The sequence below is a fragment of the Trachypithecus francoisi genome, unplaced genomic scaffold, assembly GCF_009764315.1.
Source record: "Trachypithecus francoisi isolate TF-2019V2 unplaced genomic scaffold, Tfra_2.0 Lachesis_group5, whole genome shotgun sequence".
NCBI lineage: Eukaryota > Metazoa > Chordata > Mammalia > Primates > Cercopithecidae > Trachypithecus > Trachypithecus francoisi.
This window is the reverse complement of record NW_022681470.1, coordinates 77,376,674-77,393,134: the sequence shown is the minus strand read 5'-3', so window position 1 is coordinate 77,393,134 and position 16,461 is coordinate 77,376,674. Positions and strand designations below refer to the sequence as shown.

Genomic DNA, 16,461 nt, shown 5'->3' with positions numbered 1-16,461 from the left:
AATATCAGGATTAGAAGACAAACCCTAATTTCTGAATTAATTTCTTTTTAATTTAGACACATTTTAAAAGCAAATTTCAGGCAAAGCTCTATGATACTAACACCATTTCAAAAGGGACATATTGCTGCATACCTCTATTATCTCAAAAAGCAGTCCAGGTTCTATCACTATGATAACCTTGTACTCAGCTGCATTTTTGCCAGGGATGCTTCCAAGAAAGGAATCTCGCATTGCACACGCACCCTCCACAGCTTCTTCCAACCCGGGCTTCTTCCAGATAGAACTAGTACGAATCCACCCAGTACGGAAAACACTCTTGGGCTCTTCAGAAGAACAAAAACAGTAAACTGCTTTACAAACATCCTAAGCTGTATATGAAGCTCTAACTATTAAATATTTACCATTAATGGGAAATAAGAATTGTTATTTACAGTAATCAAGTGACGAAATATTATGGAGCCATCCTCATTATTTACAAAACATTTCTATCAGCATTGGAAAATATTTGTTACGTTTAAACAAAAGAGAAAATATATAATAAGAGCTCAAAGAAAAAAAAGGATACTTAGAAAAAATAATATAGAAATATCCCAATCTTAACAGCTATCAGTAGTAAGATTATAAGTGACTTCCCCCTCTTTCTATAACTATCATATAATACTCACTAAAAGCACTATATTTTGTTTTAATATAACCTAAAATATATTTCAGAACTTTTTTTTTTTTTTTTTTTAAGAAGGAATCTTGTGCTGTCACCCAGGCTGAAGTACAGTGGCATGATCTTGGCTCACAGCAACTTCCACCTCCCGAGTTCAAGCAATTCTCCTACCTCAGCCTTCCAAGTAGCTGGGACTACAGGTGCCCGCCACCACCATGCCCGGCTCATTTCAGCAGACATGGGGTTTCGCCATGTTGGCCTGGCTAGTTTTGAACTCCTGACCTCAAGCGATCCACCCACCTCAGCCTCCAAAAGTGCTGGGATTACAGGCGTCAGCCACCACACCTGGCCATTTCAGAACATTTATAAAGGTATTTAAGAAAAAAAGTGATTTCTCAACACAGTCAAGCTGCTAATACATTTCAGAAAACACAGAATTCTGAAATTTACCCTACTCCTCTACAAATAGGTGGAGAAACAAATACATGACCAAGATATACTGTCACAGAGCAGTCACTGTAAATGGATAAGTGCCCCTTTTATGAAGCAGATAAAATTAGAAGTTGCACCTTTATCAGGGCTCTTTCTTATTAAGAGTATAAACAAAGTATTCCTTACCTTTAATATAAGGTATGTGCTGGAACACCTCTTCAGCCAGGTGAGGAAGAATGGGAGCAAAAGAACGAACTATTACATCCAAAATTTCAACTAATGCAGTCTGACAAGAGCGCCGTTTGGGGTCATTTTCCTTTTCACAATAGAGCCTGAACAAGAACAACTTATTCAGCAGTTGACAATATTTTACACATTATGGTCACCAAAATAGGACCTACCTCAGGTTGAGTTTATTCCTAGCAGCTAATCTTATGGTTGTAATCATCTTCTACTTAAAGAATACAATATACTCTCCTACAATTTCACTCCAGGTGTACCCACCTCCTCGAAAGCACTCATGGCTAGCTATTTCATTCTGTTTCTCAGGTGGATGACAACCAGAGTCTAGACTACCATATTAAAGGACTATGAATAAGTTAGTTGACGGTATTTCACATGTGGCTCCCACCCACTACAATGCTATTAGTGTTTTAAGGGAAGGAGCAGGAGTTAGAATCCCTATGTGCAAGGTCCTTGGGGTGATGACAGGCTGAGGCTAACACCTCAGACTGGACTCATTATCATAAAGATAGGACCGTCACCTGCACACTGGAGCAACAGATGAAGATTTGCCATCAAGCCCTCTTCTACAAGGATACTGCTAATATTATACACTGCTTTACCATATAATTGCACATACATATCTCTCTTCCCCTCAGGATCTGAGAACTCCTGAGAACAAGCATTATGTTCATCATCTGATACTAGCAGTGATGATTTTCTGAACACTTTATCAAGCACAGCGTTAAGCACATTATTGCTTTTCCTTCTCAATCACGAGGTAAGTATTATTATACTCATTTTACAGATGAAGAAACAGATTACACAGTAAGTTGCCCCAAATCAGAAAGCTAGTAAGCGGGAGGGCAAACCTTTATACTCAAGCTTGACTCCGGAACCCAGTCTTAATAACTGCACAACACTGCCCATCTTGCTCATCACTGAATCCCCGACGGTTGCCAAACACAAGTAGACACTCAAAAAATAGTTGCTGAGGTTTTGTTGTTGTTGTTTTCTGAGATGAGGTCTTGCTCTGTCGCCCAGGCTGGAGTGCAACGGCACAATCTCCGCTCATTGCAACCTCCGCCTCCCAGGTTCAAGCGATTCCCGTGCCTCAGTCTCCTGAGTAGCTTGGATTACAGGCATGTGCCATCATGCCCAGTTATTTTTTGTATTTTTAGTAGACACGGGGTTTTGCCATGTTTGCCAGGCTGGTCTCGAACTCCTGGCCTCATGTGATCCACCCACCTCGGCCTCCCAAAGTGCTGGGATTACAGGCATGAGTCACCACGCCTGGCCATTGTTAAGCATTTTAATATTTAGTCATACATACCTATCTTTGATTATACTGAAATAAAAGTGAGAGAGCTCTCTGGTATAAAATGTCCGTAACAGCCGAACAACTTTTCCAAAATCATATTGTTTGTATAATTCGGTAATCTAGGGAACAAAGTCAAAATAAATTCGGAAGCTGAGACAGGCAAATGAAAATGTTAAGTCACCACAAGCAAAATATGCTCATTTCAAAAATATATTTCAAAGAGACAAACACAAAACAGGCAATATGCAAGAACTCCTGGGAATCTTCAAAATGTCATTTCTGGATAACACATTTGACTACACTCAGAAAATACTATTTTACTCTGAGAACTACGAAAGAACATTAAGGAAAGAATGAGATTGTAAAATAATAAAATCACACCAGTTTTACAAGAGCAAACAGTGGAAGTTACCAACAGTTCATTAGTGTTCCTTCATTGATGCCTCATTTATTTTTGATTGGGCAAAACTGGTATGTACACTCTGACTTAAGGGTGCACTAATGCAGACACATTTCCAATTGTGAGAAAACACCATTTTGTTTTTTTTTTTTTTAAGACAGGGTCTCACTCTGTCAATCAGGCTGGAGTGCAGTGGCACAATCACAGCTCACTGCAGCCTCAAAACCCTGAGCTCAAGCGTTCCTCCTGCCTCAGTCTCCCAAGGAGCTGGGACTACATGCACTCGCTAACACGCCTGGCTAATTTTTAAAACTTTTGTAGAGATGGGTTCCTGCTCTGTTGTCCAGGTTGGTCTTGAACTCCTGGCCTCAAGGAATCTTCCCACCTTGGCCTCCCAAAGTGGTAGGATGTATAGGTGTGAGCTTCTGCGCCCAGCCAGAAAACACAAATTACTTAAGTCTATATAAAAATGAGCAAATGTCTTATGAGACAAATAGGAATAGTCATTTTGGTTATTTCTGTACTTTATTATGAGAAGCACATCTGCAGATAAATAAAGTATAACTCCACTTTATTCCTTCTTGTTGGAGAAATAGAGCTAATCGTAAGAGAAAAATCTGGTCTGGACATATTTCTCTAATCTTTTAAGAAACTCAAAAGAGGCCGGGCGCGGTGGCTCAAGCCTGTAATCCCAGCACTTTGGGAGGCCGAGACGGGTGGATCACGAGGTCAGCAGATCGAGACCATCCTGGCTAACATGGTGAAACCCCGTCTCTACTAAAAAATACAAAAAACTAGCCGGGCGAGATGGCGGGCGCCTGTAGTCCCAGCTACTTGGGAGGCTGAGGCAGGAGAATGGCGTGAACCCGGGAGGCGGAGCTTGCAGTGAGCTGAGATCCGGCCACTGCACTCCAGCCTGGGCGGCAGAGCGAGACTCCGCCTCAAAAAAAAAAAAAAAAAAAAAGAAACTCAAAAGATATGATAACACTTTATACCTAAGGCCAACTGGGGATGTGTGGAATTTAGCAAGCATAACCCTTTCAAGAGTGCTATAGTTACTATTTCCAGCAAGGTCTGTTCCACTGAGATAAAACTAAAATTTTAACCTAAAATAGCGCTGATATTTCTAGTTTCCAGAAGTTTATTAATTTACATTTACCTTGTTTGCCAAATCCTGCAGTAAATGTAGCATATACTGGTCTATGACATACATATCGTTAATAGGGATGGAATCTGTTTCTGGGTTGAAATCAGCCACATTTCCCAAAAGAAAGCGGAGTGTATTCCTAAGCTATTCATAGGAAGAAAAGACATGCAGTTAAAAAAATTTAATGATGCCTTCAATTTTCATTGAAAAGTTATGCTTTTACTCTGTAATTAAGTTGAATTCATCCAACTCCTGTCATTTTCTTAATGGGGTATTTTTATTATCATTCCAAATAAGACTACAAATGTAAAAAAATAAAAGACAAAAAGTACACAACAAACTCTTATTCCAATGGCCCAGTTATAGAAACCACCACAGGATTTTTATGCCTAACGACTGAATTTTCATTACATTTCTTTATTACGTTAGGACAAATCACCTTTCAGTAGCCCAGTTTATTCATGTGTGTGGGTCAGAATAATGTTATTTCACTTGCTTCACAGGTGAAAATAAAGATGCATGGAAAAATGTGAAAGGTTATTGAGTACATAAATATACAAAATTAATATAATCTATACTATGCTATACTACATTTTATATATTATATTAATAAAATATAAAGGATATTATATACAAATTATATAAAATTACTGGTATTACTACCAATGTTTTGAAACAAATAAATTAACACAAGACTTTTTTTTTTTTGAGACGAAGTCTCACGCTGTCACCAGGCTAGAGTCCAGTGGTGGGATCTTAGGTCACTGCAACCTCCACCTCCTGGGTTCAAGCAATTCTCCTGCCTCAGCCTCCCAAGTAGCTGGGACTACAGGCACGTGCCACCACGCCCAGTTAATTTTTTATTTTTAGTAGAGGCGAGGTTTCACTATGTTGGCCAGGCTGGTCTCGAACTCCTGACCTCGTGATCCACCCACCTCGGCCTCCCAAAGTGCTGGGATTAAAGGCATAAGCCACCGTGCCCGGCCAACACAGATTTTTAAAAGCTCACAATATATGGAGAACTCATTTTCATTCAGTTTTTTCAGTGCCAAACAAAATGTGTCTCATTTTTTAAAACACTGATTTGGCAAACCTGTCCTTTAGAAATAGGAAGAATAATGGTTCTAACCTTGCTAATATCATCTCTGGCAGCATTGAGCACGGATGGGCCAATTGCAACTTCGGTGAAGACATTGGAATCAGCTACCCACCAGCGAAGGACATCAGCGCCATAGGGAGGCTCTTTGCTTTGATCCTTTTCATTGAGAAAAAATATATAAACACAATGGCTTTCAATTCCAATTAGCCGAACAAATGTTTTAGGTAAAGCTCCTATTCAGAAATTTTTGAGCATAATACAAGTATAAACTATACTAGCATTGTAATGAAATGCAGGCTAACAATCTCAAATCAGGCTGTATCTACAAAAAAAAAAAAAAAAACTGGAAAAAGAAAGAGCGTGCTCTGCAATTTTGTTCAACGCACAAATGCTCATACCTAATCTCTTCCCTGGTCATATCTGTTTCCATCTATTACAGCTGGCAGTTAGACACACAGCAGTGTCAGGGAGGTCTCTATAATAAGGGAGGGGAAGAGGAAGGCCTGCTTTTCCTTTCACTATTTCCTAGCAACTCTGTATACAAAACAATGAATGGTTACAGGATGTTAGGAGGGCAGTAAAAAGCTACAGGAGTTAAAAAATAAAAAATCGGCCGGGCGCGGTGGCTCAAGCCTGTAATCCCAGCACTTTGGGAGGCCGAGACGGGCGGATCACGAGGTCAGCAGATCGAGACCATCCTGGCTAACACGGTGTGACCCCGTCTCTATTGAAAAATACAAAAAACTAGCCGGGTGAGGTGGCGGGCGCCTGTAGTCCCAGCTACTCGGGAGGCTGAGGCAGGAGAATGGCGTGAACCCGGGAGGTGGAGCTTGCAGTGAGCTGAGATCTGGCCACTGCACTCCAGCCTGGGCGGCAGAGCGAGATTCCGTCTCAAAAAAAAAAAAAAAAAAAAATACAAAAAATTAGCCGGGCGAGATGGCGGGCGCCTGTAGTCCCAGCTACTCGGGAGGCTGAGGCAGGAGAATGGCGTAAACCCGGGAGGCGGAGCTTGCAGTGAGCCGAGATCGCGCCACTGCACTCCAGCCTGGGTGACAGAGCGAGACTCCGTCTCAAAAAAAAAATAAATAAATAAATAAATAAAAATAAAAAATCAAAAAAACAGACAAACGATTTATTTCACAAAAGCAGCTCCAAAACCCCCCCAAATTTATCAGCAACCTCAGATTTGATGTACATTTAGGACCTGCTTTAAAATGTATAATTTTCAACAACATAATAATGAAATATGCACTTAGAAGTTGTAATATCATTTTTTCTTTTATCATTTCCATTTAACTATACAATTACACTTTGCACGTTTTTTTTTCCACTTCAGACAGTAATGTGCCTACACTGTAACAAGGTTTGAGGGAGGCATACCTCACACAATAGTGTGAAAACCCGATCATCACACTTATGAATCACAAAAGGATCTATACATTTTAAAAGCTCTCAGACAATTAAAAAAGGCCGGGCGCAGTGGTTCACACCTGTAATCCCAGCACTTTGGGAGGCCGAGGCGGGCGGATCACCAGGTCAAGAGATCGAGACCATCCTGGCTAACACAGTGAAACCCCGTCTCTACTAAAAATACAAAAAATAGCCGGGCGAGATGGCGGGCGCCTGTAGTCCCAGCTACTCGGGAGGCTGAGGCAGGAGAATGGCGTAAACCCGGAGGCGGAGCTTGCAGTGAGCCGAGATCGCGCCACTGCACTCCAGCCTGGGTGACAGAGCGAGACTCCGTCTCAAAAAAAAAATAAATAAATAAATAAATAAAAATAAAAAATCAAAAAACAGACAAACGATTTATTTCACAAAAGCAGCTCCAAAACCCCCCCAAATTTATCAGCAACCTCAGATTTGATGTACATTTAGGACCTGCTTTAAAATGTATAATTTTCAACAACATAATAATGAAATATGCACTTAGAAGTTGTAATATCATTTTTTCTTTTATCATTTCCATTTAACTATACAATTACACTTTGCACGTTTTTTTTTCCACTTCAGACAGTAATGTGCCTACACTGTAACAAGGTTTGAGGGAGGCATACCTCACACAATAGTGTGAAAACCCGATCATCACACTTATGAATCACAAAAGGATCTATACATTTTAAAAGCTCTCAGACAATTAAAAAAGGCGGGCGCAGTGGTTCACACCTGTAATCCCAGCACTTTGGGAGGCCGAGGCGGGCGGATCACCAGGTCAAGAGATCGAGACCATCCTGGCTAACACAGTGAAACCCCGTCTCTACTAAAAATACAAAAAATTAGCCGGGCATGGTGGTGGGCGCCTGCAGTCCCAGCTACTCGGGAGGCTGAGGCAAGAGAATGGTGTGAACCCGGGAGGCGGAGCTTGCAGTGAGCTGAAGTCGTGCCACTGCACTCCAGCCTGGGCGACAGAGTGAGACTCCGTCTCAAAAAAAAAAAAAAAAAAGAAAAAAAAGAAGAAGAAGGAACAGCGTGGTTTGGGACCTAACTGGAGAGTCAGGCCTGAAATGAGGTAAAAGGACCACAATCCTAGCCTCTGCCTTTTTCATTAAAATCATGTGTTGAGAGTATAAAAGATAGTTTTTATTTTTACATTGAAGTAACTATCTTAAGGGCTTTGGCTGCAAATTTAAGATCCTTAAAACGAAAATAAAATACATTTTAGAGAATCACCTACTTGTCCTCCATTAACGACAACATCAGGATGAATGACATTCCCAAGAGACTTGGACATCTTTTCTCCCTTTTCTCCAAGGGTAAATCCATGAACAATCACTGTCCTAAAGGGACAAACCAGCTATGTTAATGATAAACACAATTATAATTATCTTTTTGAAGATTATGTATAGCTAAAAAGAGTAAGTTTGACACAAAAATATGATTTTTCTTGACTGATTATGAATGAAACCTTTTCTTTTTCTTTCTTTTTTTTTTGAGATGGAGTCTCACTCTTGTCACCCAGGCTGCAGTGCAGTGGCATGATCTCGGCTCACTGCAACCTCCACCTCCCAGGTTCAAGAGATTCTCCTACCTACTCCTGACCTCAGGGGATCCACTTAACTCGGCCTCCCAAAGTGCTGGGATTACAGGTATGAGCCACCCTGCCTGGTCGAAACCTTTCCTTAAAAGTCAAATTCAGCTGGGTGCAGTGGCTCACGCCTGTAATCCCAACACTCTGGGAGGCCAAGGCAGGCAGATCAATTGAGGCCAGGAGTTTGAGGCCAGCCTGGCCAAGATGGTGAAACCCCATCTCCACTAAAAATACAAAAATCAGCCGGGTATGGTGGCGTGTGCCTGTAGTCCCAGATACTCAGGAGGCTGAGGCATGAGAATCACTTGAACCCAGGAGGCGGAGACTGCAGTGAGCTGAGATCGTCCCACTGCACTCCAGCCTGGGCGACAGAGTAAGACTCCATCTCAAAAAAAAAAAGTCATTCTTAGCTCATGTATCACAATGGTTAGTTAACTCTCGACTTACACAAAGGAAAACTTTAGATATTTTCATCACTAAACAGATTATTTTCTGAGCTTCTGCTGTGTATTGATTTTATCATTAAAGCTAACCAGTTTAGAAATAGCAACCTACAGAGAGACAGCAAGATCAGTGGTTGCCAGGTGCCCTAGGGTAGGAGTGGAGATTAGCCACAAATGGGCATGAGAAAACTTTTTAGTGTGTTAGAAATATTATAAAACCTTTTGTGGTGATAGCGGAAAAACTATATAATTCACTAAAAAAAAAAAAAAAAATTTAATGAAAAAATAAAACCAAGAAAAAGAGCTGGGCGCAGTGGTTCACGCCTGCAATCCCAGCACTTTGGGAAGCTGAGATGGGCGGATCACAAGGTCAGGAGATCGAGACCATCCTTGCTAAGATGGTAAAACCCTGTCTCTACTAAAAATACAAATACAATTAGCCAGGTGCGGTGTTGGGCGCCTGTAGTCCCAGCTACTCGGGAGGCCGAGGCAGGAGAATGGCGTGAACCTGGGAGGCAGAGGTTGCAGTGAGCTGAGATTGCGCCACTGCACTCCAGGTTGGGCGAAAGAGCGAGATTCAGTCTCAAAAAAAAAGAAAAAAAAAAAAAAAACAGGAAAAAGTATGTCTTAAAAAGAGCAGATTATCGTCTCAAAATTATTTTCAAAAGACAATTTGAAAAAAACAGGATCCACCCTTCTATTGGTCTTTAAAACACACATTAAGAAACAAAAACATGTAAAAGGGTCAGGCATGGTGGCTCACACCTGTAATCCCAGCACTTTGGGAGGCTCAGGAGCATGGATCACTTGAGATCAGGAGTTCGAGACCAGTCTGGCCAACATGGTGAAACCCCGTCTCTACTAAAAATATAAAACTTAGCCAGACATGATGGCATGTGCCTGTAATTCCAGCTACTCGAGAGGCTGAGGCAGGAGAATCGCTTGAACCCGGGAGGCAAAGGTTGCAGTGAGCCAAGATCGCGCCACTGCACTCCAGCCTAGGCGACAGAGCAAGACTGCGTCTCAAAAAAAAAAGAAACATGCAAAACGTTCTGTGATGGATTTTTATCCTGAGAGCCACAATCTTAAGCTAAGCTATTTAGGAATCTTTCTGATTAGTACTTTCACCCACACGTTTGAAAAAGTAATTATGTATACTAAATGAGAATACCTAATTTAATAAAATTCACAAAAGCAATGTTTCAGCTCACTAGCCACTGTGGATATTACAAATATAAAGGACATCTGCACTCAGGCTGTCTTCTCTCAACCTCAAATATCCTTCCCTACATTCCTCCTGGTCAAGTTTTACCATAGATCAAGATCTAGTTCTAGACCAGGCATGGTGGCTCACACCTATAATTCTACCACTTTGGGAGGCCAAGGCAGGAGGACTGCTTCAGGCCAGGAGGTTGGGACCAGCATGGGCAATGGGAGGAGAATGCATCTCTAAAGAAAAAATTAAAAATTAGCCAGGTGTGGTGGTGCATGTCTATAGTCCCAGCTACTCAGGAGGCTGAGGCAGGAGGATTGCTTGAGCCTAGGAGATGGAGGCTGCAGTGAGCTCTGACCACATCATTGCACTCCAGCCTGGGTGACTGAATGAGGTCATTTCTCAAAAACAAACAAACAAACAAACAAAAAAGAACTACATAAGTTCCCCCAACTACTCCAGTCAATGCTGACTTTTTCTTCAAGGAGTTATGATCTGCATCACACTCACAAGACACGTTGGTGTTGTCTCCTTTGTCCTTTCTCTTTTTTTTACATCAAATTCTTACAGGACACTGTAAGCAATCAGGGGTAGTGCCTTATCATCTCTATAGTACTCAGCATAGTGCTTCACACATTGGCAGGTACTCAGCAGGTTGGCTCAGGTATAAATACTTACTTATAAGGTGCTTTCTTCCTTGCTGCCACACTTGTTAATAAGGATGACTGAAACCAACCCCCGAGCTGGTCTTTTCCTTCCAAGTACAAATCTGCTCTTTGGTCAGGACCTCAAAATTAAATATTAAAAGAAAAAAACCCCAGAAATTTAAGTTAATTAAAATATAAAAAGAAGATACTTATTAATTAATAACAATTAGTGGGGAGGAAGGGAAGTAACTTTACAACAGAGAAAACTGGCAGACGCCACCTTAACCAAGAAAGTCACCAAAGTTACATATCACCAGTAGTAATAGGATAGAGATATATCATGTGACTTCTGAAATGATGTACAGAAATAAACACAGTATTCTTTCTGCGATATTCCTAAAATGCATAACATGAATCTAATCATGACAATGCATCCTACAAACCCAGAGAGACCATCTACAAAATAAACCTGTACTACATGAATGTCAAGGTCATGAAAGACACAGAACAAGAACTAGAGAGACATGACAATTAAATGTGACATGTGATCTCAGATTAGATCTTGGGTCCTTTTTTTTTCCTCTTTCCACATAGGATTGTGGTAAAATTATTAAGTTCTATAGACAGTTAACAGTATGGAATCAATGTTAATTCCCTAATTTTGATGTCTGTGTTGGTTACGTGAAGAGATCATCCATGTTTGGGGGAAATATATACTAAAGTATTGAGATAAAAGATGCATCTTTTCCTCTACATACATATACATAGAGAGGATACATAAAGCAAATGTAGTAGAATGTTAACGTTAACGTTGGGAAATCTGGATGAAGATCATGCTGTAATTCTTTATAATACTTTATGACTTTTCAAAATAAAAGGGTTTTCAAAAAAGTAACATGAGGTCTTTGATGATGATTACATCCATATTTTAAATCTAAACTCACAACTCTCAAAGCCCCCATAATCCCTTTTATTTGTAAAATTATGATTTGTCCTTATATCCTAAGATTGAAGATTTAGTGTTGCAAACTTTATGTAAGAAAGATTACTTGAGTGGAGGTGGGGAAACAAAATTTAAATAACTGAATCAAACCAATTCAATTACACCAATATTACTGAGCACTTGTTACATAGCAGGCATTGTGTTAGATCCTGGGGAAATCTGGACTGTGCTTCTTGGAGCTGACATCTAGTAGGGTAGATTTTATGTTAAACAAGAAATAACTGTGATGGGGTCAGGTGTGGTGTCTCACGCTTGTAATCCCAGCACTTTGGGAGGTGGAGGCTGGCAAATCCTGAGGTCAGGATTTCGAGACCAGCTTGACCAACATGGCGAAACCCCATCTCTAAAAATACAAAAATTACCTGGGCATGGTGATGGGCGCCTGTAATCCCAGCTACTTGGGAGGCTGAGGCAGGAGAATCACTTGAACCCAGGAGGCAGAGGTTGCAGTGAGCAGAGATTGTGCCACTGCACTCTAGCCTGGGCGACAGAGTGAGACTCTGTCTCAAAAAAAAAAAGAAAATAAATAACTGTGATGGGTGTTACCAAGGGGAAAATAAAGGGTTTAACCTAGTCTGTACAGCCAGGAAAGTCTGAGATAATGTAAGAAAGTAAATCATATGCAGTGAAAACAAAACTCTAGCTAGACTGAGAAAATAGAAAAGAAGATCCAAACAACCAAAACCAGAAGTGAAAAAGGAGACATGGGGCCGGGCGCGGTGGTGCACGCCTATAATCCCAGAACTTTGGAAGGCAGAGGCAGGTGGATCACAAGGTCAGGAGTTCAAGACTAGCCTGGTCAAGATGGTGAAACCTCATCTCTACTAAAAATGCAAACATTAGCCAGGCATGGTGATAGGCACCTGTAACCCCAGTTACTTGGGAGGAATGAGGCAGAGAACTGCTTGAACCCGGGAGGTGGAGTTTGCAGTGCGACGAGATCAGGTCACTGCACTCCAGTCTAGGCGACAGAGCAAGACTCTATCTCAAAAAAAAAAAAAAAAAAGATAAAGGAGACATACAACAGACAACAGAGAAATACAAAGGATCATCAGAGACAACTATAAACAAATGTACACTAACACATAGGAAAACCTGGAGGAAATGGATAAACCCCTGGACACATACAACCTATCAAGATTAAACCAGGAAGAAACAGAACAGTAAGGAGTAACTGGACTGAATAAGTAACACAAAGTCTCCCAACAAAGAAATGTCTAGGACAAGATGGCTTTACTGCTGAATTCTACCAAATATATAAAGAACAATAATTCTGCTCAAACTGCTCCAAAGAATCCAAGAAGAGGAAACTCCTCTTAAATCACTGTACAAAGCCAGCATTACCCTGATACCAAAACCAGGCAAAGACACAACAAAAAACAAAACTACAGGCCAATATCTCTGTTGAACAAAGACACAAAAATCCTCAACAGGTTGGGTGCGGTGACTCACACCTGTAATCCCAACACTTTAGGAGACCGAGGCAGGTGGATCATGAGGTCAGGAGGTCGAGACCATCCTGGCTAACATGGTGAAACCCATCACTACTAAAAATACAAAAAATTAGCTGGGCGTGGTGGTGGGCGCCTGTAGTCCCAGCTACTGGGGAGGCTGAGGCAGAAGAATTGCTTGAACCTAGGAGGCAGTGGTTGCAGTGAGCTGAGATCGTGTCACTGCACTCCAGCCTGGGCGACAGAGCAAGACTCCGTCTCAAAAAAAAAAAAAAAAATTCAACGTGGCCAGGCATCGTGGCTCATGCCTGTAATCCCAGCACTTTGGGAGGCCGAGGGGGGGCTGATCATTTGAGGTTAGGAGTTCAAGACCAGCCTGGCCAACATGGTGAAACCCCATCTCTATTAAAAATATAAAATTGCCGGGCACGGTGGCTCATGCCTGTAATCCCAGCACTTTGGGAGGCTGAGGCAGGTGGATCACCTGAGGTGGGGAGTTCGATTCCAGCCTGACAAACATGGAGAAACCCCATTTCAACAAAAAATACAAAATTAGCCGGGTGTGGTGGCACATGTCCCAGCTACTTGGGAAGCTGAGGCAGGAGAATCGCTTGAACCTGGGAGGTGGAGGTTGCAGTGAGCCCAGGTTGTGCCACTGCACTCCAGTCTGGGCAAAAAGAGTGAGACTCCGTCTCAAAAAAATAAATAAATAAAAATTAACCAGGTGTGGTGGCACATGCCTATAATCCCAGCTATTCAGGAGGCTCAGGCAGAAGAATCACTAGAACTCGGGAGGCGGAGGTTGCAGTGAGCCGAGATTGTGCCACTGCATTCCAGCCTGGGCAACAGAGTGAGACTCCATCTCAAATAAATAAATAAATAAATAAATAAATAAAGATTCAATGCAATTGCATGCAAAATACCAATGATATTCTTCATAGAAACAGAAAAAGCAATCCTAAAATTCATATGGAAACACATAAGACTCCCAAATAGCCAAAGCAATACTGAGCAAAAAGCACAAAGCTGGAGGCATCACACTACCCAACTTCAAAATACACTGCAAAATTATAGTAAAAAACAGCATGTGTTGGTATAAAATCAGACACTTAGACCAATGGGACAGAATGGAGAACCCAGAAATAAATCTACCTGTTTATTGCCAACTGATTTCTAACAAAGGCATCAAGAACATACGGTGGGAAAAGTATACCCTCATTAAGAAATGGTGCTGGAAAAATTGGCTATCCATGTGCAGAAGAATGAAAATAAACATCTACCCCATCTTGGCTAACATGGTAAAACCCCATCTCTACTAAAAATACAAAAAATTAGCCAGGCATGGTGGCGGGTGCCTGTAGTCCCAGCTACTAGGGAGGCTGAGGCAGGAGAATGGCGTGAACCTGGGAGGCAGAGCTTGCAGTTCGCAGAGATCGCACCACTGCACTCCTGCCTGGGCGACACGGCGAGACGAAGGAAGGAAGGAAGGAAGGAAGGAAGGAAGGAAGGAAGGAGGGAGGGAGGGAGGGAGGGAGGGAGGGGGGAGGGAGGGAGGGAGGGAGGGAAGGAAGGAAGGAAGGAAGGAAGGAAGGAAGGAAGGGAGGGAGAAAGAGAGAAGAAAGAAAAAGAGAGAGACAGAGAGAAAGAAAGACAAAGAAAGAAAGAAAAAGAAAGAGAAAGAAAGAAAAGAGAGAGAGAGAGAAAGAAGGAAGGAAGGAAGGAGGGAGGGGGGAAGGAAGGACGGAAAGAAGGAAGGACAAGAAAGAGAGAAAGAAAGAAAAAGAGAGAAAGAGAGAGAGAGAAGGACAGAAAGACAAAGACAGAAAGAAAGAAAAAAAGAAAGAAAGAGAAAGAGAGAAAGAAGAAAAAGAAAGAAAGAAAGACAAAGAAAGAAAGAAAGAAAGAAAGAAAGAAGAAAAAGAAAGAAGAAAGAAAGAAAGAAAGAAAGAAGAAGAAAGAAAGAAAGAAGAAAGAAGAAAGAAAAGAAAGAAAGAAAGAAAGGGAAAGAAAGAAAATAGACCTCTACCTCTCATCATATACAAAAATCAACTCAAAAGAGAGACTTAAATCTAAGGTCCCCAACTATGAAACTGCTAGAGGAAAATATAGGAGAAATCCTCTAAGACATTCGTCTAGGCAAAACTGTTATGGCTAAGACTTCAAAAGCACAAGTAGAGGAACAAAAACAGACAAATGGGACTATATTAAGAAAAAGCTGCAGCACAACGAAGGAAACAATCAACACAGTGAAGAGACAACCTGTAGAATGGGAGAAAATATTTGCAAACTATTTGTCTAACAAGGGACTAATATTCAGATTATAAAGGAATTCAAGTAAAGAAACAGTAAAAACAAGAAACAACAAAAAAAATCTCATTACAAAGTGGGCAAAGGCTCTCAATAGACATTTCTCAAAGGATGTCATATAAATGGACAACAGGTATATGAAAAAATGTTCAACATCACTAATCATCAGGGAAGTGCAAATCAAAAACACAGTGACATATCATCTTACCCCAGTTAGCCCAGAATGGCTATTATCAAAAAGAAAGTAACAAATGATGGCAAGGATGTGGAGAGAACAGAACTATTATACAGTGTTGGTGGGGATGTAAATTAGTACAGCCATTGTAAAAAACATTATGGAGGTTTCTTTTCAAAAAACTAAAAACAGAACTATCATATGATCCAGCAATCCCACTACTAGGTATTTATGCAAAGGAAATAAAATCAGCATATCAACTGGATACCTGCATCTCCATGTTTATTACAACACTACTCACAATAGCCAAGATACGGAATCAGTCTAAGTATCCATCAAAGATGAATGGATAAAGAAAATGTGATAAATATACACAATGGAATACTATTCAGCCATAAAAAAGAATGAAATCCTGTCATTAGCAGCAACATGGATGGAACTGGAGGTCATGATGTTAAATGAAATAAGCCAGGCATAGAAAGACAAATACTCCATAATCTCACTCATATTTGGGAGTTTAAAAAGTTGATCTTATGGAGGTAGAAAGTAGAATGATAGTTACCAGAGGCTGGGAAGGGTGAGAGGGAGGGATGAAGAGAATTTGGTTAATGGGGAGAGAAAAGGAGTTACATATACGGGATAAATTCTAGTGTTTAATACAGTAGGGTAAATATAGTAACAATTTATTGCATATTTCAAAATAACTAGAAGAGAAGATATAAAATGTTCCCACCACAAAGAAATGGTAAATGTTTGGGTAAAAGTTTAAATACCCTCATTTGATCATTACATACTGAATGCACCTATCAAAACACTACAAGTACTCAATAATATGTACAGTTATTATGAATTAATTTAAAATTTTTCTGTTGCAGTGAAAATTATTTGGTTAAGAATATTACACTCTGGCCGAGTGTG

General features: G+C 40.8%; 1 protein-coding gene and 2 non-coding genes across 3 annotated transcripts in view; all 3 read right to left on the bottom strand.

Annotated features, from left to right (window-relative positions):
* The window catches only part of IARS2 (isoleucyl-tRNA synthetase 2, mitochondrial), a 74,325-nt gene that overhangs the window by 4,634 nt on the left and 53,230 nt on the right, over positions 1-16,461 (bottom strand). The window contains exons 15-21 of the mRNA XM_033199152.1: positions 10,639-10,747; positions 7,951-8,053; positions 5,310-5,435; positions 4,193-4,324; positions 2,646-2,752; positions 1,277-1,422; positions 133-323 (exon numbers count right to left, since the gene is read on the bottom strand). Coding sequence (XP_033055043.1) covers positions 133-323; positions 1,277-1,422; positions 2,646-2,752; positions 4,193-4,324; positions 5,310-5,435; positions 7,951-8,053; positions 10,639-10,747 — 914 coding nt within the window. The remainder of the gene's footprint in view (positions 1-132; positions 324-1,276; positions 1,423-2,645; positions 2,753-4,192; positions 4,325-5,309; positions 5,436-7,950; positions 8,054-10,638; positions 10,748-16,461) is intronic.
* Positions 6,610-6,712, bottom strand: LOC117077095. The gene has a single exon (XR_004434679.1). It is a non-coding gene; the product is annotated as a small nucleolar RNA U13 (small nucleolar RNA).
* LOC117077094 lies at positions 7,284-7,386 on the bottom strand. Its single transcript, XR_004434678.1, has one exon. It is a non-coding gene; the product is annotated as a small nucleolar RNA U13 (small nucleolar RNA).